This window comes from Antechinus flavipes, chromosome 2, assembly GCF_016432865.1.
Source record: "Antechinus flavipes isolate AdamAnt ecotype Samford, QLD, Australia chromosome 2, AdamAnt_v2, whole genome shotgun sequence".
In the NCBI taxonomy this organism is placed as follows: domain Eukaryota; kingdom Metazoa; phylum Chordata; class Mammalia; order Dasyuromorphia; family Dasyuridae; genus Antechinus; species Antechinus flavipes.
In genome coordinates, this window is record NC_067399.1 from 319,695,537 (window position 1) to 319,721,868 (window position 26,332).

At 36.1% G+C, this 26,332-nt stretch overlaps 1 protein-coding gene across 4 annotated transcripts; it reads left to right on the top strand.

Annotated features, from left to right (window-relative positions):
* The first annotated feature begins 176 nt into the window (after window positions 1-176).
* Window positions 177-24,801, top strand: FAM161B (FAM161 centrosomal protein B). Of its 4 annotated transcripts, none has more exons than XR_007950644.1 (10): window positions 177-279; window positions 2,603-2,925; window positions 7,102-7,655; window positions 8,436-8,773; window positions 9,985-10,112; window positions 13,623-13,790; window positions 14,061-14,160; window positions 15,268-15,413; window positions 17,079-17,341; window positions 21,011-24,801. XR_007950644.1 is itself a non-coding variant. In XM_051977615.1 (10 exons), the coding sequence occupies exons 1-9, from the start codon at window positions 226-228 to the stop codon at window positions 17,224-17,226; spliced, it is 1,959 nt and encodes a 652-aa protein (XP_051833575.1). In that variant the 5' UTR covers window positions 177-225; the 3' UTR covers window positions 17,227-17,273; window positions 21,011-24,801. The 4 variants fall into 4 exon arrangements, 3 of the variants coding, with proteins under 3 accessions (XP_051833575.1, XP_051833573.1, XP_051833576.1); XM_051977615.1 differs by having other exon boundaries at window positions 17,079-17,273; XM_051977613.1 differs by having other exon boundaries at window positions 17,079-24,801.
* The last annotated feature ends 1,531 nt before the right edge of the window (window positions 24,802-26,332 follow it).

Here is a 26,332-nt window from a genome sequence, read left to right on the forward strand (position 1 = left end):
GAAAGAAGAGAATTGGTACCTTCGCTCAACCAATCAGAAAGCAGTTCCGGTATTGGTCATTGGATGATACTAAGGTAACAAATCAAACGGAGAAGGGAATTGGCTCTGTGGGAATTGGCCAATGGGTTTTCAGTATCAAGAAGGGAGGGCGGGGCCAGACCTTGGCGTAACTGGCACGGCGAGCGGCGCCCTTGTCCCTGCTGTCGCTGCAGTCTCGTTGAGAAGATGACCGTGGAGAGGCCTGCTGCAGCCCGCGAATGCGGAGAACGAGGCAACCAGGTGAGAAAAAAGAGCAGAGGGAGACAGGAACCAGCGTTGGGTTCAGGAATTGTAACCTTATGGAGAAAGAGACAGTCTTCGTTGCCATGGAGACTGGTGGGCGGGGTGGCCCGAGAAGGGGCGGGGCCTGAGTGGGCGGTGAGGGGGATGGAACAGGACCTTGTTTGATTCGTTTTATAAAATGTCGGAACTTGTGGGTCATAGAATAGAATCGTCTAACTCCCTCATTTTTAATTAATTTTTTTTAAATGAAAAAGTTTATTTTAATACCTTTTCCTCTCCCCTTCTCCTTGAAAAAATATTTTTGATATAGTATGGCCTATAAGAAGGAGAGATATTGAGGGAAATTATCGCGATATTAAAAAAGAGAGATCCTAAAAACTCATTAAAAATAACTTAATAAGCATGCATAGTCAAGCAAAAGTCATCATACAGAGAAGAAAAATGAGGGCTATGGAAGGGACGTGCTAGGCAGGGAAAGTATTCTTGCCAGCCGCAAAGTTGGTGCTTTAATCAGGGTTTCCTAAATTATGATCTCATCTAGTCCAATCCAATAAATATTTCTAATATTAAATATTACATGAGAGAGATTGTGCTAAGGTCCGAGGATATAAAACAAAAGGAAAAACATGGCATTTTCAGTCTTTGTTGTTTGCTTGCATTTTTTTTTATTTTTTCTTGTTTTATTTGATGATTCTTGTGCAGCAAGATAATTATATAAATATGTATGTATATATTGGATTTAACATATATATCCACCATATTTAATATATAATAGATTGTTTGCCATCTAGAGGAAGGGGTGGGTAAAGAAGGGGAAAATTGGAACACAAGGTTTTGCAAGAGTTAATGTTGAAAAATTATCCAAGCATATGTTTTGAAAATAAAAAGCATGCATTTAAAAAAGAGAGAAAGAATAATGTCTTCAAGCAAAATATCAGTTTTGCTACTTCCTTGCTATGTAATTTTGAGCAAATCATTCTTTGTGCTGTTTTTAAATTAAATCTTTTAACTAACAGAAATTTATTTTGTATCCCTACTTTCATTTAAAGAAAAGGAAAACTCTTGTAAAAATGTGCAGTAGTCAAGCAGAGTATTTGGGCATATCCAAAAAATATCCCAGTCTGCTCCCTGAATTGCACCTATTTTCTACAATATATTATCAAACTTAGTAGTATTGCAAAACCTTTGCACAAATCAGCCAGCACAGGTTAGAGACAGTTTATTCACTTACAAGTATGATATTACCCAACAGTAAATAATGGACATATATATCCCATTTATATCAATTCCACAAATGGCATATATGACATATTATCTCTGGCATGTATGTCATATATATGATTTGTGTGTCTTTTGAGCTACCTGACAGAGTTTGGGGAAGATTAAGTAGGACACTTAGAAAAGGTGGTGGTGGTTATCACTGTTTATCCTTTTTCCTCCGAGAGGACATGACATCAGGAAAGTGATGCCATGATGTGCAAATAAATTGGGTCGAGGTGAAGGAGGACTATGCAAAGTCACCAGCCTCACTTTCTCCTCCAGAGCCATCTGGGTCCAATGACAACATACAGTGGGAGGCCTTGGCATTTACTTTCTGGAAAAGAGCATTAGAGTCATGAGAAATCAGGTTAGAATTTTACTTCTGACATTTCTTAGCTATATTGCCCATGGGTCTTAGTTTTCTTATCTATAAAATGAAGATAATAATACTTTTAAAACTTACCTCCTGGGCCAGTGGAGAAGATCAAATCAAAGTATGGAAAGCCTTTTGTAAACTATAAAAGTAATATATTAAGCTTATATATACCTTACAATGCTATATAAATGTCAACTATTATAAAAGATCATGGGTACCTTTAGGCCTTATGAGTAGAGTGACTCATTCCTTAAGGGAAAATAAGTAAAGTGGGTGAAAGGAATAGTGTGTTAAAGATTTATCCAAAGTTTATTTTCTGAAAGCAGAGCCAAAATGGTGGAATAAAGACAGGCACTCTCCTGAACTCTTCCCCCAAACCCTTCCAAATATCTTTAAATAGTGACTCTAATCAAATTTTAGAGCATCAGAACACACAAAGTTTATTCTCATTCTAAAACTGCTAAAATAAGATTTTACAATGCCTATGGTGTTACATATGTATAAGACAAAGATTAAGGGTGAAAGAGCAACATTAACAGTTTTGGAAATACAGACATACAAAGAACAATAGTGTAGACTGAAAAACTGGACACTAAAGTAGTTTTAGAGAAGTTATTTGGAGAGCATTCAAGGTATGAATTAAGATTATAATTTTATTAAACAACCATCTTTGTTGTCACTTAGGGATTTCTCCCCAAAGAATCCTCAGACACAGAGACAGAGGAAGAACCACACGGGAATGGAATTGCCTTGCACAGGGCAGGAAAACTGGAAGATTTCCTCCATGAAGAGACTGAGACAAACTTGACCACCTCCGACTCAGATGAATACCTTTATGAGATTTTGCAGGCACAGAAAAAAAATACCAAACACTATTCATTCAGACGAAACTCAGTATATCAGGCAAAGCTGGATGATGAATCCTCTATAGAGGACAAAGAACTGGAATGTTTTTTCCAAGATAGTAACAGACGGAGACCACAGGCCAAGTTTCATCAGTCTTTTAGGTAAGTTAAATAAGAACTTCTCTTTAGAGTAAGGAGAACACTTTAGGAAAAGTGAACCTCATAAAGGCCCAACTCTTTTGAGAGCCTGTTACTCTGCCAGTTCTTTATCATGGTCCCATTTTACTTGTTCTGCAATTGATCTCTTCTATATTATAGACCTTTACTTCAAAGTAGATAGAATTGGATTCCCATTCTTCTATGAAATTTATTAAATAGAAATTTGCCAATTCTCTATTAAAACCCCTCCCATCTCCTTATAGGCTACAGATTGCAATGAATAGAGTGCTGGGCCTAAAGTCAGGAAGATTAAATGCTGCCTTAGATGCTTATTAGCCCTTTGACCCCACTCACATCATTTAATCCTGTTTACTTCAGTTTCCTCATCTCTAAAATGAGCTGAGGAAAATGGCAAACTGTTCCATTATCTTTACCAAGAAAACTCCAAATGGAATCACAAAGAGTCAGACACAACTGAAAAATAACTGAATAGCTGAAACAACTCATTTATCCCTCTGTTTGCCTTAGTTTTCTCAACTGTGAAATGGGATTAAGTAAAAGCACTGACCTTGCAGAGTTGTGAGAAATAAATGAGATAATATTTGTGAAGTGTTTAACACAATCCTGGCTTATACTAGGTGCAGTATAAATGCTTCTTTTCTTCCCTTCCTCCAACCTTCTTAGCCTTCTGTAAAAATTGAGGCCAGAATTCCAGTAGATTTGGGATGGAAAATGCCATCCACATCCAGACAAAGAATTATGTAGAGTAAATGTGATTTGAAGCATAGTATTTTCACCTTTTTTGTTGCTATAATTTGTTTGCTTTATTCTTTCTTTCTTTGTGATTTTTTCCCCTTTTGATGATTATTTTTCATACACAATATGACCAATATGGAAATATGTTTAAAAGAATTATACATATTCAACCTATATCAGATCATGTGCTGTCTTGGGGAGAGTGAGGTAAGAGAGGGACAGAGACAAGTTTGGAACACAAAATCTTACAAAATGAATGTTGAAAACTATCTTTATATGTATTTGGAAAAATAAAATATTGTTGAAAAAAAATTGAGACCATTTGACATGAGTTACCTTTTCTTCCATTCTTTTCATCTCAAAATCCCTTAACATCATTTCCCACTCACTCCTCTTTTCCTCAACTCTGATGAAGAGCTGCCCCTTCTCTTTGCTAGGATCAGTTCCTCTGCATGTGCATTTGATTCTGTCCTCCCCATCATCTCCTGTAAATTAGATCCTCAATTATCTTTTTTTTCTCTAATCTTCAATTTTTCCTATCAACTGGTTCCCTCTGTACTGCTTTCAAACATACCCAAGTTGCCTCCATCCTTATAAAATATTTTCTAATCTCTTACTATTCCCTTAGTCCTATAGCTTTCCTTTCATTCTCAGACTTGAAAAGTTCTCTATACTCATTGTCTTCCCTTCTTCTGCTCTCATTCCTTCATCCTTTGCAGTCTGGCTTTCTGAACCTAATCACTCAACTGAAAATGCTCTCTTCAAAGTTTCCAGTGATTTCTTAATTGCCAATTCTGATGATTTTTCTCAGTCCTCTCTCATCCTTCTCCACCTGCCTATTGCATTTGACACTACCAACCCTCCTGTCTTCCTGAATGTTCTTTCTTCTCTGGTTTGCATGATATGAGTCTCTCCTGGTTTGTTTCCTACCGTTATAACTGTTCTTTCTTACCCTTAACTATGGGTAATTACCAGAGTTTCTTTCCTGGGCTTTCCTTTCTGTAATGTAGTCTCTTTCTGGGTAATCTCATCATCTCCCATGAATTTAACTGTCACCATGCAGATGGCTTCCATATCAACTGAATCTCTTTTCTGAATTTCAGTTGTTTATCATGAATTACCTACTCAATGATTCAAATTTGATATTCCAAAGACATTTTAAATTTAATATATCTAAAACTGAACTTATTATCTTTCTTAAACTTCCTTATTTCTATACCATCTTCTTCCCAATGTCTCAGGTTAATACTCTCAGTATTATGCTGGATTCCTTATTCTTGTTCACACCCCATATTCACTTTTTTTTTCAAATATTTCTTTTTTTTAATATTTTATTTTATTTAATAATAACTTTATATTGACAGAATCCATGCCAGAGTAATTTTTTTACAACATTATCCCTTGCACTTGTTTTTGTTCCGATTTTTCCTCTCCCTCCCTCCACCCCCTCCCCTAGTTGGCAAGCAGTCCTATATATGTTATATATGTTGCAGTATATCCTAGATCCATAATCACTTAATAGTCAGATTTTGCTGTTTCTCTCTTTATGACACTTTCACATCCAGTTCCTTCTCTACACTCATGAAGCCACCACTTCAATTAAGGCTATCATCTCTTGCCTAGATTATTGCAATTGCCTCTTTAATAATCTCCATTTTTCCAGTTTGTTCTCTCTCCAATCCATCATACTTATTGCTGCCAAGGTAAGTTTCCTTAAGTACAAATCTGTGCAACTCATCTACTTAATCAACTCTGGCAGCCTCCTATTGCCTCCAAAATCAAACATAAACTCAATGCCTACAATGTGCTAGTGTAGTCAATGTGCTAAGCACTAGAAATATAAAAATGAAAAATATAATTCCTGTCCTCAATGAATTGACAATCTAATTGGGGAAGGTAACACATTCAGGGAAGCTGAAAAGCTGGAAGGAAGGAGAAGAAAAGATACCTGGTATAGAGATAATGTGAAGAAGTGCAGCTGCTGGAAAATGAAGAGAAGGCTGGCCTAAGATCCCACTTTAAAAGGAGGCATTGAGAGGCATTCTTTGCTTCTTCCTCCAGTCCTCCAGTTAGATGGCAGAGGGTAATGGGGCTACTGTAGAATTGTCCCAAAATGGATGAGTTTCTTGAAAATAAGGTTTCCTAGAGACATAATGGAGTATCTAATCCAAGGAGGGAAAAACGTTTAGCTTTTAAAGCCCTAACCTATCTTCTCTGTTTTTTTGGATTTTCCTCTTTCTTTTATGACACTCTAATCCAATCAAACTGGTCTTTCATCTTGCATCTCCATGCCTTTGTACTGGCTGTCCCTAATGCCTATAATGCACCTCTTCCCCATAGAGTTCTTCTCCTCTTCTAGTCTATTTTTCAGACACCATTTTCTGCATTAAGCCTTTTCTAATACCCTCAACTGCCAGTACTCTCCCAGCCTAAATCGTATTTAATTAGTGTGTATATTTACATACACATACACATGAAATGTGTATATACACATATATATTATCCTTATTTTAATTATATTTGGGGGGGGCTTTTCTATTAGAATGTAAATTCATGAGTAAACATTGTTTTATTGTATATATTTGTGCCTCTGGGACTTAGCCCAGTGCTTGGCACGTAGTAGGGGCTTAGTAAATATTTGTTGATTTATTTAACATGTATAGGACTGCTTGCCATCTTGGTGGAGGGGTGGGGGGGGTGGAGGGAGGGAGGGGAAAAATCGAAACATAAGCAAGTGCAAGGGATAATGTTGTAAAATAATTACCCTGGCATGGATTCTGTCAATACAAAGTTATTATTAAATAAAATTAAATTAAAAAAATATTTGTTGATTGATTGTAATCAATCACAATAAGCATTCTAACAGCTTAGACTTAATCAGTCTAACCTCAACTTTCCAGAAATGGCCAAATGTATCCTTTAATGAACTTAGACAAATAAAACATATCACATTGAAGTACTTTTAAAATTCTTAAATTTAAAATAAATCAATTCCTCACATGTTATAGTTGGATTATAAATACATTCTATAACTTAGATTACTAGATATGAGAAAAACTCCCTCTCCCCAAATAAGCTACTCTCTCCCTAAGAACCAAAAGAAGAAAACAACATGAGTCAAAATTGGTAGCCATTAATTCTGTTGTGGGAGAATATTATACATACTGAGATGGTCTGTATAACCCAAGAAAAAGGAGCAACAATTAAGGGAATAGGAATACTGACCAAAGTGTAGGAAGAGTAAAGAGTATCCCTTGTCTCTGATGTAACATCTGGAACCTAAGAATATAAGTTTGATGAAAAGAGAACATAGAGGAACCTTCCACTTGGAGTCTTTGGTTGCTGACTCCAGGGTAAAAAGACACTTCCCTCTCTCCTAGATTCCCACAACAGAAGAGGTAACGCTTGACTTTTCCCCCTCAGATCTGACAGTTCGAAGCGGTCCAGCCCCTTCACTGACCTTACACAAGAAAACCTGTGTATTCAAGCAAGTTACTTAGCTGCTGCTTCTGGCCACCGCCCACCCCACAAGAGTACCCTGGCCTGGGTCTCCCTTGTCACAACCCCAGAGCCCTTTCACAAGACACTGCGGGAAGCACATAGGAAGTCCCGGTGTCTGCCATCCTGTGCCTCATTTGAACTAAGAAGACAGCAAGCAGAGAAGCAGGACCAAGAGGAAGCTGAATGCCAGAAGAAGTTCCAGGCTCAGCCAGTGCCAGCCCACGTCTATTTGCCTCTCTATCAGGAGATCATGGAACGAAATGAAGCCCGCAGACAAGCAGGAATCCAGAAGAGGAAAGAACTGCTCCTGTCTTCTTTTAAACCCTTTAGCTTCATGAAGAAGGAAGAACAGAAAAAGGAAGCCATTCGGCAGAAAGGTTCAACAGCAATGACTCAAGCAAAGACTTCAAAGCAAAAAGTCACTAGGAAGGTCCCCAAGGCAGTCTTGGAGCCAGCCCTGGGTGACAAGCTCAAAGGTAAAACATTGTCTTCCAAGACATCCTGCATCATCTCCTAGTTCCCTAGCTTCTTGCTCTTTTTCTGCATGTAGAGGTCCTACAAATAGAACCTCAAAGGATCTGGGCATGCACTCAGAGAAATGATTATAAAGGATTTCAGTTATTTATGAGGTAGCATCATCTTTGCTCTCCGCACTGCCAAAGGAAGCACTGAGCCATCAGTGAGTCTCAGCACCATCTTAAGGCAAATAGAATACCTCCTATAGTAAACGTCATTATTTTACCTAATCAGCATAATGATAGAACATTTGCTGCTAGAAAGTAGTATAAGACGCAAAGAGGAATCTATATCAGGAACAGGTTTTTATGGTAATTTTGTGTTCATTTAGCTGATACTTTTTTCACAGAGCTATAGCTGAAGTTTCTGTGCACCAGAATATTGAGTAGAGAACTATATTAACAATCCAGAAATGTGAGATCAAGTCCTGATTCTAATCCTAACTTAAGTGGGAAAGCCATTGGACATGACAATCAGTGAAATTGCATATAAAATACTTTGAATATTTTAGAAAGAAAATAATATGAGTAAATTCAAGGAGATATTTTTTCCAGCTATTAAATATTTGGCTTATTGAAGCAGAGTAACTAATTTGGCTTAGAACCAAGGAAACCTTAAGGATTATCAATATTATTGCTGAGATCTAAGCATTTAATGTTTTAGCATATAACATGGACATGAAAGAACCTGTGTTTTGCCCCTTCTCCCACAAACCTTTTAATTTGCTTTTTCTCTCACAGAAGCTGAGCTGTGCAGAAAGCATCGCATACAGAGAAGAGCCACAGATCTCCTGCAGGCAGCCTCATCTCCCATCACTTCTAACAGATACACTGATCCAAAGTCTCGGGTATCCACTCAGACGCGGCAAGAAAAACTCAGTTTCCTGCAGAGACACTTTGATTTTCGACCAAGGGTGAATCCCAGTGTCCCTGACTTTAAAAGTCTTTATAGATCCTTCCAAAAAGAAGCTGCCCAGAAAAGGGAGACCCGAGAGGCAACACGAAACAAACCATTCCAGTTGAGAACTGCTAGTCTTCACCATCGACAGAGATCAAGCAAGGAGTCAGGGGAACCAAAGGTGAAGTTATGAGCATTTAGGGAAGGAAAAATAATGCAGAAGCCGATATATCATGGCAACAGCTGTCTGGACTGAGTGACAAGAAAGGACAATGTCAAGTACAGAGAGTAGTGGTTTGGTTACACTGGAAAAGGGAGAGAGTGGAAATGTTCATTAGCAGGGAGCCAATATTATGCCAGTTCTTCATGGCCTAATAGGATGGGAACAGGAGAGATGATTTGAGCAGTACTAAAAACATGTCGGAATTTAGTGTCTTGTGGAGAAAGCCAGATTTTTATAAATACCAGAAGACAAGAAAAGTATGAAAAGGAGAAATGGAGGATGAAGGGAAGTTAAACATTAAGCAGGATTCCAGGGGACTTAATTAGAGAATGATAGGAGAGCACTAGATGGTAGAATAGTGTGGAGAAAGGAAGTAGAGGAAGAGAGCTTTCAATCAAGGGATGGCAGTTCTGGATCATTAGAATTAGAGGAGTAAGAATTGAACATTTGCTGGCCATAGATTCCAGATAGTGGCCTCTATTTTCCAACCTCCTGGGAGATGAGCAGGGATAGCACTGATACAGTGTTTCCTTTCCAAACACCCAGGAGCTAGAGGGAGACAGGAAGGGGCATTAGGGAGTTAAAAGTCAAAGGTCTGAGCCCCAGAGCCATTATGTAATTTGTATGTGATGCTGCTTCAAGAGTTTCATTCCAAGATGGCAGGAAAATATCCTTTTGGGTCAGGCCTGGTTTCTGAGATTCTGGTCTTTTTGGCATTTACCCTGGTGTTTAAGGTCCTGGTTGGGGCAGCTGTAGCCTTTATCAGGAGTCCCTGCCTTTGTAGCTTTAGGTGCATTAGGCAGCCACTGTGTTTTTAATTGAGGTCAGACATGTACTGTAAGAAACTTATTTTGACAGTTGTGCAAAGGATAGGTAAAGAGTAAAGATCCTAGAAGTAGGGAGTTCAGTCTAGAAGAATTTGACAATAATCTTACAGGAAGTGATGAAAACATGAACTCAATTTAAGAGATGTTATGGAAGTAGAATCAATTAGACTTGACAACTAATTGAATGTGGATGATGACTATTGTCCAAGGTCCTATTTAGGGTAGCTATAGAGAGACTAAAGACACCAATTTGGAATATTTTCACTCCTTAGTTGAATGGTCTTTGGAATGAATACAGAAACATCTTGTATGTCCCAATCACATTTGTTTAATCTTTTCTAGAATCTTTCACAATCACCCATGGCTCCATTACAAAGGAGCCGCTCTCTGAATGGGCTTGTCTCTCTCTCTCCTAACACCCTTCCTGTACACATCACAGATGCTACTAGGAAAAGGGAATCTGCTGTCAGGTGAGTAATTAAGCCTTTTGATATTTATTTAAGGCAATGTAATATATTCCAGGCAGGATTAGAAGTAACATTTATCTCATGTGCCCGAACTCCACAACTCACACTGCTGGGACCCTCAGCCACCATCAATAAGATGAAATTTAGAAGCTTAGATAGAATTGGTAGAATTTTACTGTTCTTAATTCCTTGAGTCAATGTAGGAATATCTATTGTACATAATTCTAAACCTGTATGACAACATCAGATCCTCACATCTTTGCTTCTGAGGCACTGATATGGAAGAAAATTAGTTTGTATTTGGAAAATTGGTCAATAATTTTTATTTATTTATTTGGTGAGGTCATTGGTATTATATGACTTGCCCAGAGTCACACAGCTAGTAAGTATTAAGTCTGAAGCCAGATTTAAACTTAGATTCTCCTGAATCCAGGACCAGTGTTCTATCCACAGCTCTCTCTATCTGCCCCAATCAATTATTTCAATGAACCCAAACTGTTCCTTGAAACAAAAACCCATCTTTCAACTCCAGGCATTTTTTTCTGATCATTCCCCTGGACGTGAAATGCTGTCCCTTCTCAGCTCCTGACTACTGACTTCCCTGGCTTCCTTTAAATTCTGAAGAAAATCTCATCTTTCACTTGCAGCCTATCTCAACCCTTCTTAATTCTAGTGTCTTCCCTCTGTTAATTATTCTCCATTTATTCAGTATATATCTTGCTTTGTATATATATTTGTTTACATGTTGTCTTATTAGATTGTAAGCTTCTTAAGGGCAGGTATTGTATTCTATTTATTTTTGTCTCCTCAGTTTTAGCCCAGTACCTTATATACCAGTGCCTGGTACATAGTAAGTGCTTAATAAATGTTGATTGATCAATCAACATTGATTGGTATGAAGGTGAGTACAACTTAGTTATTCATATACCAAGTGTCTGAGGCAACTAGATCATACAGTGGAAAGTTTGTTGAATCTGGAGTCAGGAAAACCTGAGTTCAAATTCAGCCTTAGATACTTATTAGCTGTGTGATCCTGGGAAAGTCCCTTAACCTGTTTGCCTTTTTCTGTCTGCCTCTGTTTCTGAATCTTTAAAATGGGAATAATAATAACTCCTATCCTCAGGGACGTTGTGAGGATCAGTTGAGGGTCTGCGTGCATGTATCATGTTAAGAAGTCTAGGATAGATCATGTGACATATAAAGCAATAGGGATGAAGATGATGAAAAAGTAGTCTAGCTTGAAACTAATTGTTAGGTTGAATGTATTTATTGAGAATCATTGTCAGTTTGTAATTGTGGCTTCTTGTCCTGAATGGATGAATAGGGTTAATGGAAGGAGGCTGGTAAAGAAAACGAATTTAACTGTGTTCTTGCACAGTAATGGGAAGTTGCTGGTTTTATGTGGGAGGATGATGTTGTAGATTAGGGGGGAAGGTGAGTATAATAATGGATAATAGGAGTGAAGAATTTAATAAATAGTTAATTACTTTTATTTGGAATTGCATCAAAATTTTTGGTTCCTAAGACCAGTAGATGACTATTATCCTTTAAAAGTGAGAAAGCCATGTGTTTTAAGCATGGGTTCAAGAGTTAGCAGTTCTTGTAACTTTCTCGGACATACAAGGAGGTTTAAACTCCTAAATTTAGATTAACAATCTAATGTTTTTGTTAAACTATATTTGTAGTATGTAGGGCCGAGAATGAATTTGGGGTTGATGGAAATTTAGGAGGGGTAAGAGGTGTAGTGCATGTGTTCTCAGGTGAATGTTGGTTTGATAGGATACATATGGTGGGTGAATTTACCTCATTGGGAGATACTTAGTATATGGAGTGAATAGGGGGTGGTAATTATGGATGTTTTTATTTTTGTTCTTCTGAATATTGATTAGAAAGAATAGAGTTTGATCAAGCTGAAGTGTTTCCCAAATTCAAACAGTACCAAAGGGAGCTTTTCTGAAGGACCTTTGTTGACTCTTTCTTTCTCTTCTTGTGGTTTGAGGATCATTAAAGGGAGGCTCTGTTGAGCAAATCAGTTGTATTCCCATGAGACTGAACTGTATTCTTTTCCTTCATACCTCATACTGCCTCTGCTCTCCCATGTTTAGGCTTTGAACCTTCTTCTGTGAGTTAAAATGTGCCATAATTAAAAGACCTGCTGCTTTATGCATTACTGTTTATTTTGTGATAATTCCTATAAAGTGCTAAAAATCCTTATAAAAACTGACTCAGAGCAACATGAAGATAGTTAAAGTTTATATGACAACATTAGTTATAGAAAATGAAACTTGAAGTGATCATTCAGTTTGTGTCAACATTAAGTGCTTAATACTTGGGGACTTCAGTGCTAAGGTTTGGCGTAAAGGAAGTTAGCAAGAATACGTTGGGGAATTTGATTCAGGATTAAGGAATGTAAGAAGACATATAGACGGATAACCCTAACCCTCATACCTGTTTATCTTGAACACATTTTCCAAGAAGAGATTTGGAAGGTGTTAGATATCAACAAATGGAAAAGCATATTCCAAGATAGTTTGGGGGATCCAATACAAAAGTTAGATGGCTCTTTTTAAGTGCTTCTTGGTGTCCACATAATGTTAAAATACCTCAATGAAGACCTCTAGCATGTTGCTAAAGGGATGAGATGCCTGTGTCTAGAAGGAGACCTCATTGAAAATTTCATTTCTGTTTTCTCTAGGTGAATGAATTTGTATTTACCAAGCCCCATGGACTTAATTATTCTAATGTTGTGAAGATACACTTTTGCTTTCTAATAGGCAAGAAACTTGGTGGAAATCTAGGTTTGCTCCAAGTTTCTGCAACCATGGATATTACTTTAGTTCGCTATTTTGACTGAATGATCAATTAGCTGCCGTTGGTAATGGACAGCTATAAATAAGTCAATATATTTAGTCCCAAAGAACCTTGTAATTCCCTCTGCAAATGCCAGGGTTTGATAAGCATATATTCATAGAGGCCAAGGATTCATTTTTCTGCAAAAACCGCCAAAGATCTAGACAAAAGCTGCAATTAAATATACATATATTTATATTATAAAGGAAAGCTTCATTAAAACTTAAAACTGCCATTTTTTTTCCTTTTTTTTTTATTTAATTTTATTTAATAATAACTTTGTATTGACAGAATCCATGCCAGGATAATTTTTACACAACATTATCCCTTGCAATCACTTATGTTTCGTTTTTTCCCCTCCCTCCCTCCTCCCCCCCCCAAGATGGCAAGCAGTCCTATATATGTTAAATATGTTGCAGTATATCCTAGATACAGTACATATTTGCAGAACCGAACAGTTCTCCCGCTGCACAGGGAGAATTGGATTCAGAAGGTAAAAATAACTCGGGAAGAAAATCAAAAATGCAAATAGTTCACATTCATTTCCCAGTATTCCTTCTTTGGGTGTAGCTAAAACTGCCATTTTTATGTATGTAGTTGTGTGTGTGTGTGTAAAATACATACAGCATATCATTATGTCTTTTTCTTCCTTGTTCCTTTTAGATGCTCCCTTGAAGAAAAAAAAGATAAAGAGAATGAGAGTGCCCTCTGGATGGAGCAACATAGGAAGAAATGTCAAGCTATGCATAAATCTGTGACCTTGAGAGCAAAAGCAATGGATCCCCATAAAAGCTTAAAGGAAATTTACAAGACAAAGCTGAAAGAGAATTGGTTAGTATACCCCAAAAAGCATACAGATATGTCTTGGAGATAATAGTAGGCACTTAATAAATGCTAATTGACTATGAGTGCTGGAAACGACAGTAAGTCTTGAAAAAAGTCAGGTAGAATTATAAGATAATTGGATATTTTATATAATGATCCAGTGATCTAGTTGTAACAGAAAATGAATTCTTTTGCTAAAAGTAGACAAAATTGGAAATTACTGTATTCCAGTTTAAAACAAAATGGAATGTTTTATGGAAATCTTGTTAATTTCAGGTTGAATGATCAAAAAAGAACAAAAGAGTATAAGAAAGAACTGGAGGAAATGAAGAGAAGAGTCCAGAATAGACCATATCTCTTTGAACAAGTGACACAGGTAGAATTCCTTTTAAAATTGCCTTTTTTTTTTTTTTTTTAATCTGCTTGGGTTGGATATTCTTCTGGAAGAATGTTTTTTAATGATCGTCTAACATTTAGGTGTCAGGAATTAATTAACTCTAATCTCACAGAGAAGATGTGAGTTGGATGCTTTATTTTATAAAATCACTATCATTTTATCTTTATATCTTTATATCTTGTACAAGTATATGTCTTGGATAATGGCTTCCCCTCACAGAGTACAAAAAATGATATCCTTTAAACAGTGTCTTCTCCACTGCTGTTTTTATTGCAATCTAATGTTCACGTTAAATATTATCAAGAACATTTTATGTATTCCTCAATATCTCCTCCCCATGTAGCTCTTCAGATTTTAGTAGGATTAGGAATTTTACAGGATCGATTTAGGTGGCCTGAACCTCAGCACAACCTTGCAGAATTCTTTTTAGAAAAGGTGATAACAAAATGGTTATCGGGTGGTCTGTGTATGGATAAGATAGATCCTTATAAGACCCATTCTGCTGGTCTTTATTCATCCCAACCAATTTTGGGGAAGCTAAAGTTTAGTTGAGATTTTCTTGGAAAATCTAGGAATGACATAAGCCATTTTAAGGTTATTAACGGCTAGATTTTATTCTGCCCACACATCTAGAATTAAGATCCCATTTTTGCCCAAGGAATTGAGATACCAGTTGGGTTTCCCCAGTGATCTGTTTGGAATTCCTGGGCACTCAGATGTGTCCCATATGCCCCAGCAAGAACCTAATTGGCTGATTGAAACCTGGAGAAAATAAATTATCATGACCCTCATCTGCTAGCTGTTATGCTAAAAATGACTGAGAATAATTTCATATTTCTTAACTTCTTTAAGTTAACTTTATTCAAACAATTGGCTTCAATATCAAATCTCATTGTAGCCTTTAAACTCCATTTCTCCAAGAAAGGTACAGAGTTTCCAAGTATGATTTTGTTCTTAACACCTTAAGAGGTATTTTTTGGCTATAAAAGATCCATGCTCATTACTCAAGATTATTAATATATGGAACACAAGGTAGAGAGGGAGAAATGGGTACACAAGTTACAGACATCTAATCTCACTTTCCAGTTCTGTGCCAGGAAAGAGGCAGAGCGCAGATACCGAGAAATATTACAAAAGGTTGGTTTAGATGAGGACTTTGTTATGAACAAAGGACAAGATGCCATTGATTTGGAATGGAATGAAGAAGACAGAGAAGAAACTGATTCCCTCAGGTATTTGTTTTCTAATCTTTTTTTAGAGTGAATTGTCACCCTCTGGCCCAAGAGGTTGATGTTGTTAGAATATACTATAAATTTCTATTTGATATGTCTTTAATTAATTTTGAAATTAATAACCTATATTTATCTAGGGTCACTTCTAAGGATTTTAGAGTATCTTATCTGATGCTTTTTTATTTTTAAAGTTCAGCTTTGAGTTCAGTTTCATTCTTTCAGGTTATATCCAGACCAGTTAAAATTTGAATCACATTAACCAACTGACAATATCTAATTCCAAGATCAGCATTTATTATGGTTGCTTGTGAGCTGGGCTGTGTCAGATGCTGAAGATACTTTAAAAAAAGCAAAAGCAAAAATAGTCCCTGCCCCCAAGAAGGTAGAGAAAACCTTCACATAAATAGGTGTGCTCCAGGAGGCATGTAGTGAGGAGAGATAGAAGGAACCAGAGGCACTGGGAAAGACCTGTAAAAGGTAGACTTTAACTGAATACTTCAGGAAGCCAAGGATTTTCCAGAGGTAGAAATAAAGAGAGAAAACCTCCTAGCAAGAAGGCCCAGAGAGTAAAAATGGAGGATTCTATAACAGGAACAGCAATTAGACCATATGACTGGACCACATAGAATGTGCAGAGGAGTCAATCGTGTAAGATCGGAAAGACAAGAAATAATCAGGTTGGGAAGAGCTTCAAATGTAAAAGAAAAGCTTACATTTGATCCTAGAAATAATAGGGTGCCAGTGTAGTTTATTGAGTGGGGCTAGTGTGGATGTGTGTGTGGATGTGTGTACCTACAGCATAGGAAAATTACTTTTGACAGCTGTGCAAAGGATGGATTAGAGTGGGGAAAGACAAAACAGGGATACCAATTAGAAAGCAATTATAAGTAGTCGTAAGTGAGAACTGATGAAGACTTGATCTCTAGGATATTGTTTCTTTGCATAAAAAGAAATATGTTATGGAGAAAGAAATGACAAGATTTGTTAACTGATTATATATAGGATGAATAAAAGTGAGAAATTGAAAATGGCACAGAGGTTACAAATGTGAATGATTGGAAAGATGGTAGTATCCTTGGTACAAATAGGAAAATTTAGAAGAACCTCATGGTTTTAGGGGAAAGATAAAGAACATACTGAATTTGAGATGATTAGAGAATCTCTAGTTCAAAAGGAGGAAAACATAGAGTCATATACATAAAGAAAATAATGGAACTCCTGGGAAGAGATCACCAAAGGGTATAGGAAGAAAAGAGATAAGAAATCACTTTTTAAAGTTCTGCGTCAGATTGTTTTAGAAAGGAAACTCATTTGAACTGGCTTAACTGTGTAGTACAGCCAGTTCCATTTTCTACTCAACCTGGACTAACTGAAGCTCTCCCAGAATCCGACAAATGTTGACTACAAGCTCTTGGAAGACAGAGTCTTTGTATCCATGTATGCAGTGTCAGATACTGGGGAGACATTTTAAAAATGTTTGTTTATTGTTTGATTTCTGAATTACATATAAAAGAGAAGGGGTAGAGTAGTCTTAAAGCTCAGTTTTGCATGATATACTAAGTTATAATTGCTTTTCCATTTTTCCTCTTGGGAATAGCTTTCCCTCAACCCCTTAAAAATAACAAACATCCTAAATCCTACTAACAGCTAACATTTATTCTGCAGCCACCAGGGAAGCAAGGAACTGTTTAGTAGTAGTTCACAGCATGATTCAGAAGAATCCCTAGAAGAAATGAAACATACTCCCTCGGAAGAAGATTTTGCAGGCCTGTCCTTTGAATCACTAGATACTTCGAAATCATTTGCTGCCTGATCCTTCTCCTCCTAGTACTGCTTTTGGAAAAGATGCTAAGCCACTAGGTAGGTTGGGGTTTTTCAAGACGACAGGCCAGGAAGTGACTGAGCCCTCGTGAAGCATTGTTTTACTTGTGAGTTGATATTTAAAACCATACATTGTGGGACAGCTCTTTTCAACACATGAAGCTTTGCTTTTCATTATGGAGGACTGACTTCTCTTCCTGGACTTTTATCCCTCAATCATTCGCTTCTTTCTTGCATGTTTTCTTTTCCTCTCCATTGAATCAGTCCTTTCCACTTTCATTCGTTCTCAGGGCTCCTCCAGCTTAAACAAAACTCCCAAACCTTTCTACTTCACTCTACCTTCCATTCTACCTTTCTCCTCTTTTTTTTTCACTCCTTGGCCAATTGGAAATCACAGAATTTTAGAGTTGGAAGGGGTTCCAGTGATCCTTCAGTTCAACCTATTTTTGGAGGGAATTGGATGGGGGGGAAGAAGAGGGGGAGAGGAAAGGGGGTAGAGAAACGCCTTCCAGAGAAGTAGTCATCCAACCTTGGCTTGAAAACTTTCAAAGAGGAGTCACCCACTACCTTTTGGAACAGCCCATTCTACTTTGGGGCAGTTCTAATTTTAAGTAAGTTTTTCCTTACATCAATTTCCTAAATTTGCATCTTTCCTGGTTCTATCCATTGCTTCCTAGTTTGGCCTTCTGGGGCCAAACAGAAAAAGTCTAATTTCTCAAATGACAGTTTTTAGATACTTAAAAAAAAAGCTATCTTATCTCCCTCAAGCCTTTTCTTCTCTCAGCTAAACATCCCTGATTCTTTGAACCATTCTTCACATGGCAGAGGTTCAAGGGCCCCTCGCCCCTTTCTGTCTGCCTTTCTCAAATGTGGGGCCTAGACTTAGGCACAATACAGTGGAACTCATCTTACTATCCCTGGAAACTAAGCTTCTATGTTTATATCTCTATTTCCTTGCTATTCACTTATTCCTCAGTCTCTTTTAATCTGTTACCATAGGTTTACATGATTGTTTTTCAAAATGACAAATCCATTAACCCCTTCTTAGTTCTCATTTTTTACTGAATCTAATCAAAGTAAATTATCCTTGAAATCTACATTTTATATTTTTGACACATTCCCTTCCCCTTTTCCAAACCTTTTTCTTTTGACACTCTGATTTCCTGGTTTTCCTCCTATCCCACTAACCATGACTCTGCTTCTTTTTCCCTCATATAGGTAAGTGTTCTTCAGATTTCTGTCTTCAACTTATATCTGTCTCTGTTACATATGTCTCCCTTCACCAAATCATCTGCTCTTGTGGCTTTAATTATTACTCATGGATGACTCCTAAAATTAGCTCCAGCTTTTCTCTGAATTTCAGATCTATATTCCTCACTTTATTGAATATCTCTGTCTCCAATACTGCAGTTGATCTGTGATCTTATTGATACAGGTGCTTTTGCAATCCATCTATGTATGGTCTTCCTATTGAGATGTCATCCAAATCCTATTAATATTCTAAAGAAGGTCGGTATAACTAATGTATTTGAGCTTTCGTTGAGTGCTTCTGTTTCTGTGAGAATACTGGGGAAGCCACATAGGTTTGTCTATTATTTATCCTTCATTGTCATTGAAACCCACCCCTATCTCCTTTTTTTAACCATGTATTTCCTTGATGACATCCTTTACAGTGCTTTGCCTTCATAATTTTTCATTTTAATGTGTTGTTTCATGTTCATGACAACCAAACAGTTTTCCATTGCCCTTTGGGTCATCTTCAACTTCAGTTTTCTGGAATCTCTATAGTTTGCCACATTCTATTAATCACAGCCATATAAAATTACCAGAAGATATTAATATTAAAAAGGCATGCTTTCATTTTAAGTTAAAGTTTGAAATCATTAAAAGTTCCATAATTCCCAAGTTTGTCATATTTCCTCCTCTTCCTGGTTGGTTTTAGGCTAATCTCCTCCATTTGCAGCATCTGTCCAAGATATTTTCCCCTCCACTTTCTGTGATCTAGCCAACTTGGCCTTGTCTCTATTTCTCACGTGATACTTCATCTCCTATCTTTGTGTATTTTTTCTCACCAACACACACCTGGAATGCATTATTTCCTCAGCATCTCACAGTCCCTCTTTTCCTTTAGCACACAACTTGAGCAACATCTTGGCCATAAAGCCTTTCCTGACACCCTTTGTTGTTCATACCCTTCCTCTCATATACCTTGCATTTGACTGTTCATTCACTTTGTTTATGCTGTACATACTCATGTATACTTATGCCCCCCATTAGAATGTAAACTCCTTGTGATTAGGGATTGCTTCATTCTTTGTACCTACATCTCCAGCACCTAGTACAATATGGGCACATAATAGGCGCTTAATAAATACTTGATTGTCTAAGTAAAAGTCATTCTTCAACCACTTGGCTTTTCTTGTGTGCATAACCAGGCCAAACTCCTTAGTGATTATAGATCTCCTTTAAAAGACTGTAATGTTCTGGGATTTGATATAATCAGTACAATGTCACATGCAAATAGAAACTGTTATAGTATCATCTATAGGAAATCCTTCCTTGTTTTGGTCTGCACTAGACTTCCATGCCAGTGGTGAAAGCTTTTGGTGAGTACACATCTCCCTTTTATCACCTGCTTATGATAATTGGGGTATTTAGGTGGTGTAATGGATAGAATGCCAGGCCTGTAATCAGGAAAATTCATCTTTGTGAATTCAAATCTGGCCTCGGGATATTTATCAGATATGTGACTGGGGAAGTCACTTCACCCCATTTGCCTCAGTTCCTTATCTGTAAAATGAGCTGGAGAAGGTTCTAATTCTTTTTGTTTTTTTGCTGAATGAGGCAATTGGGGTGAAGTGACATGCCCAAGGTCACACAGCTAGGACGTGTTAAGTGTCTGAGGCCAGATTTGAACTCAGGTCCTCCTGACTTCAGGGCTAGTAGTCTATCCACTGCGCCACCTAGCTATCCTTACTCTAGTCCTTTTGCCAAGAAAACTCCAAATGGGGGTCATAAAGATACAACTGAAGAATAACTGAACACAATGATATCATTAACTGAGGTTCTCACTGTTGCTATAAGGAATCTTGTGAAATCCTGACATATGCATGGAAGGGCACCTTTTAGGAGGAGAGCCATTAAGGTGTTCTAATAAATTAGGTACTTTTTGTTTGGTTTTGTCTTAAAAACAAGCACAGTGATAGCCTGTTATTTTCTGCTTCCCTTAGTGAATTGCAAGATGGTAAAGATGGCCTGCTGTGAAATATTGTTTATAAAAGCCTTGTGCTTTTCAGAGAGCCTCAGCAAAAATGTCTTTGATGTACATTATTCAAAGAGAAATTTTGTATAGAATGTAAAAAAAGATATGTTGGCTGATTGGTAGTTCGCTTAGATACCTTTTGATAGTAGCTTAAGGCCTGAGATTTTTTTCTGTCTTTTGTGTCTTTCCCTTCTTCAGATACCTTGAGAATAACTCAGTTCACTCAAAACTGTTGCCTGCAGCAGAGTATTCTGTGTATATTTAGTTGGTTCAGGCCAGCTATATTTTTTGAAAAAAAAAAAATCTTAAATTCCACTTCCTCTATAAGCACAATGTAACAATAGATAAGCTTGTGATAATAGAATTCATATGTAGTGGCTCAGAAATCTTTGTGATCTTTTCCAGCTTTTGGCAGTTTATTGTCCTCTTTCATCCTTAAATGCCCTTGGGAAAACTTTGCTTATTAGTTGGCTTTCTTGCCAACCTTTCTTTAAATCAGTTTTCTATATTGTAGAATACAAGACCCTTGTGCTGGGGGAGGAAGTGAAGATCTACTTTTTTCAGTAAGAACAAAGTTTGAGTCAAAGTCAGAAGCCAAGAAAGAGTAACAGCAAACTTGTTCCAGATGATTGAATGCAGTGCAGTTATCATATTAAATCCTTAATGCACAAAAGGGGTCAGATTTTTTGCATGTTGAAAACATCCGTTGGTGGACTCATGACACAGTTGTGTTCTGTTTCCATACTATTTGCTTCATTTAAATATAAAGTATGTAAAATTGAAGTTTAATAATCTTTATACATGGAAATTACATACCACATAATATCCATAACATTTTTCACCATTCCTTTTGACAAGCTAGTTTCAAAAGATTAAAAACCTAAACCTAAATCTTGGTGATTTATAATTCAAAATAATTCAAGAATGATTATAATCACTGGAAAATTTCAGTATTTAAATCTATTAATTTTTATTGTTCTTAATTTTTGAAGTGTAAACATCCCTTCGTAATGGATAAAATACATAACCAATTTGAAGGGAAAATCTATTTGAGCAGCTGAAACTAGTAAGAGCAAGGACAAGGTAGTCAAAATACAGAAAAAGTAAGTAAAAAGCTAAAAATTCTGAAACTCCACAATTCTTATCATTGGGTTTCACAAGTACTGTTACTGGATGGTAAAGAGCATTATTTGCTTTGCATGAAAATTTGGGCTGCAAAGTGAATGAAAGAATATAAAGTGAAATATCCTGAAAATGTATATATGAAATATATGAGCAAGATTACTTTTCCAGGAAAAAAAAAACTATAAATGCTTTTAATGGCAAATTTTTTATGAAATTGCTTCTAGAATTGGATAGTATAAAAACACGCTTTCAGTAAGAAAAATATTGGTATACTATCTGCAGCAGTATACCATATGCTAAACAGCTTTGACTGGTTCTTCTTGCAAGAATGATTGGAAGAATTGCTCCTATTTTTAAAGATCTTGGTGATCAATCATTTGAGAAATCAAAATCTTTCTTTTTTGCATTGAAAGTGGATGAAGTAAAGGATTAATTATGATCATTTGAGTAAAAAAATAGAAAATAATCTTCCAAATATTTTAGTGCAATTTTAAAAAACTATTAGAGCTTAAAACCACAGAGACACTTTGGGGGCACCCTATATAGCTAAAACTTAATATTAGGAAAGTTTTGTTATTTGACAGACTCATACATAACACTGTCACAAGATAAATTTTCAATACAATTGTGTTTTTAAATGGAAAGAAAAATGTTAACTTAGAATTTACTAGGAGGCATTCAACTGATATCACGTACCATTCAGAGATGTGTTATCATCACACATTAGCAATTTGGACATAGTATATGCTACAGTTCTTTAAATGATTGAATAACTTTACAGAAAATATACCCAAAGCATGGCTATTTGCAAAACCATGTAATTAGACAATAGTATTTATGTCTTACTATAAAGCATGATGGCTTTCTCATTACAAAATACTTAGAAGAATGAGCTAATATAAAAAATTGCCAATTTTTTTTAGTAATAATAAAAATTAAACAAATGCATTTTGTAACACAAATTTTCATGTGAAACCTGAATATTTGGTGGATATTCCTGAAAAACAGAACTCGAAATCAGTACAAGATCCTTAAATTCATATGCTTAGAAAGATAAGATGACTATGTCTAAAAGAAAAAAATTTTAAAATGTTTCCCAATTTTTAAAAATAACTTATCCTGCAAAGGAAAAATTTCAAAAGACCCGTTTATTACTTTGCTAGTCTGTAAGAAGTAAATAATTTTATTTCTAAATACAAACTGACAAAGAATCCATATACCCATGGACAAATAGGATTCATTTGGTCTTTTTCCATCGAAACAAAAAATTATTTTAAGTTTCTCTTGCAGTAGTACTAAAAGTTGAAATAAGCATTTGAACCTGACATAATGTGTTTTAGCTACGGTGAATACTTTATCAAGCAAAGCAACAGAAATTCTATTGCTATTCCTAATATTTGTATGATAGTTTTTCACTGTAACCACTGAAGACAAAATATCAATGACAAAATATCAGTTTTGATTATTGTTGAAAAATAATTGAGTTAGAATACCCATCAAAAACAAGCCCAACTATTACATTTTAATGTTATGTGAAATTTGTATGATTTTATAAATGTTACAATTATGTTTGAGATGTTATAAAAATAAAATCTTAACTTTATTTGAACAGAATATGAGCCAAGAAAATCATTTGCATAGGTTGTCATATGAAAAGGGGTATGTATCTAGTCATAAAAACTCTAAATCAATTACTTCTGATTAGACAAATGAAAATTATAACAACTCTGAGGTACCACCTCACACCTATAAAAGACTAATATGACAGAAAAGAAAAATGCCAAATGTTGAAGGGGGGAATATGGGAAAATTGGGACATTAATACAGTATTACTGGAGTTGTGAACTGATCCAACCATTCTGGAGAGCAATTTAGAACTTTGCTCAAATGGGTCATCACTTCTAGGTCTATATACCAAAGAAATCATAAAGAGTAAAGGACCTACATGTACAAAAATGTTATAATATGTGCAAAAATATTTAAAGCAGCTCTCTTTCTGTTGGCAAAAAACTGGAAATTGCAAATATGCCCATTAGTTGGAAAATGGCTGTATAAGCTGTGATTTATAAAGGTAATAGAATATTACCATTGTGCTGTAAGAAATGAAGAGGAGCAAGCTTTCAGAAAAACGTGGAAATATTTACATGACTTGATGCAGAATGAAATGAGCAGAACCAAGAGAACATTTTACATAGTAACAGCAACTCTGTATAATGATCAGCTATTAATGATTTAGCTCCTCTCAATTATACAATGATGCAAGACAGTTTTAAAGGATTTTCTAAATGAAAGTGCTATCCATGTACAGAGAAAGAACTGATGAACTCTGATGAAAGCCGATCCAAGCATGTTGTTTTCACTTTATTTTACGTATGTATTGGGGGGTGGAGGTAGTTTTTCTTTGGGTCTGTTTGTTTTTTCTTTCACAACATGACTTCAATCCTATCAGTAATCAAGTTGCTTATCATTTTAGGAAAAGGGGAAAGAGAAAGGGAGAAAAATTTGGAACTCAGTCTTGTAAAAATGAGTGTTAAAAATTATCTTTGTATAAGTGGAAAATATGTAATACCATTTTAAGAGAGTAATGCTTTTTTTTTTTTTTTTTTAAACCACTGCCACCATCACTGCAAAAGCTTAAGACTGGGGGCCATTTTGAATTTTAACCATTCTAGTTGTGATGAGCTCCTGTGTACTTAGGCTGAATCTCAAAAGCATAAAGTATGCTGCCAGGATCATATTTGAAGCCTTTCCACCATGGTTGATAGCAATTGGTATCAGCACTTTGCAGAATCTATACTCTAGGCATAGCCATTGAGAACCCAAGATCATCTAGAAGACTTTTTGAAAGGCAACTCTAGCAGCACCAGAAAATTAACGTATCTAAAACATAAAGACTCATAAAGTCTTTTCTTTGATTTTTATATTTCTACTATCAATAGCATTATTGCCTATATTCAAAACCTGTCACCTTTACCTACCTCAAGTCAACCTATCCCTCATTTACCAATTAATCTTCCTAATGCATAGATCATATCCTGTCTCTTCACTCAAAAACTTTTAATGGCTGTCTTATATTGCCTAAAAGGTAAAGCCTATATTCCCTAAACTTGGCATTCAAGGCTGCTCAACTCTTGACTGTAACATCCAGTTCTACCTTGAAATAAATTTCTTAAACTACTCTACCAGACTACATTGAATCTTCCTGTGTTGTTGGTGTCTGAGTTCATACCATTTCAAATGAAATAATCTCCCCACCATTTCAACCTGCTGAATAGTTACTTCTTCCCAGGTAATTATTTTTCCTCCTCAAATTGTTCAGTATACTTTCTCTCTCTCTTATGCACTTAAATCAATGTCTTAGGTTTCAAGGAGATAAATTGTCTTGCTTATGTTTGCAGCTGCCTAGTGTCTGTCTTGCACATAATAGATACCTAATAAAAGAAAATTGGAAAAAGCTGCGTGGGCACTTTATAAGAAAAGTTGCAATAGCAGGTAAGTAGTGGACATGGATGAGTTCACAAACAGAGGGTTGCTATGAATAGAAAAGTAGATAGAAAAAAAAAAGATGAAAGAGGCATTCATTCCTATGGAAATGGAAAGGACACAATTTCAACCTTCAAGCCTAAAAATTTGCAATGTAATTTGCAGCAAATGTAACAGAAGAGAACAAACTTTAAGAACGGTACAGGTTATATCTGTTTTATGTAGAAGAGTATTTCTTGATACGTTAGAGGAGAAAAACTTAGTATTTCCTCACTAATAAGTCTGAGGCAAAACAATAAAAACTTATTTTCACATACCTTACCAATAATTTATATCACCACTTCTTAATGTGGAAGTTTTTGCAATATAACACCGAACATTTTTGCTTCTGAAAGAAGGGATTTTGACAATGACTAAATCAACATAATTAGGGATGTCCCACTTTCTTAAAACAAAACAAAAGGCTATTCCAAAAGATAAACCCTTATTGAATTTTTGAACTGTCATTTGGAGAAATAAAAATTTAGGAAATTATGCTACAACTCTCCCAGACTGCTTTTGATTTGATAGTACCATTATGGTTACAACTATTAACCACCACCAAAAAAGTTCCACGAAGAGAATAGTCTTAAGAGTCAGAAAGCTTAAGTTGAAGTCCTGCTTACTAATTATATGGCACTGGAGAACTCATAAATCTTGTCTTCTCATCTATAAAATGGTGTTAGTTATACTATCTGTCACAAGATTAGGATGAAAAAACTGTTCCATAAGTTTCAAACAATATAAGAGTTATCAGTGATTGTGCTCCTGGAGTTTCTAACCTGATTTTCTCACATGTTCCCTTACTTTTGAAAAGAACAGCGGGGAACAGAAAGAAATACCAGACATAAGTTAGTTGCTTGGAAAGACTTCATGGAAGTGATGATTTAATTGGTCTTCAAAGGATGAGTAAGATTTCAGAAAGAGGGAAAGAACATTGCAAGTATGAGAACCAGAATGAAAACAAAAGGTAGAAAAGGACAATATATGCCTAAAGGATTAACAACTATTTTAGTGTTGAACTGAAGCATAGAGTATGAAGAAAATAATATGAAATAATGCTGGAAAGGTATAGTAGTTTCAGATTTTAGTGATCCTTGAATATCAGAGCTTATATTAAGAACTACTTACACAGGAAGATGCCAAGGCTGGCAATAAACAATGGATTTAAGGAGAGAGATTACCTTTG

What these genes read in the sequence shown, in the direction of transcription:
- FAM161B (XM_051977613.1), top strand. Translation starts at nt 226, where the DNA reads ATGACCGTGGAGAGGCCTGCTGCAGCCCGCGAATGCGGAGAACGAGGC. An exon ending in GCGGAGAACGAGGCAACCAG is followed by an intron (nt 280 to 2,602) that starts GTGAGAAAAAAG and finishes GTTGTCACTTAG; the next exon opens with GGATTTCTCCCCAAAGAATC. An exon ending in AAGTTTCATCAGTCTTTTAG is followed by an intron (nt 2,926 to 7,101) that starts GTAAGTTAAATA and finishes TTTCCCCCTCAG; the next exon opens with ATCTGACAGTTCGAAGCGGT.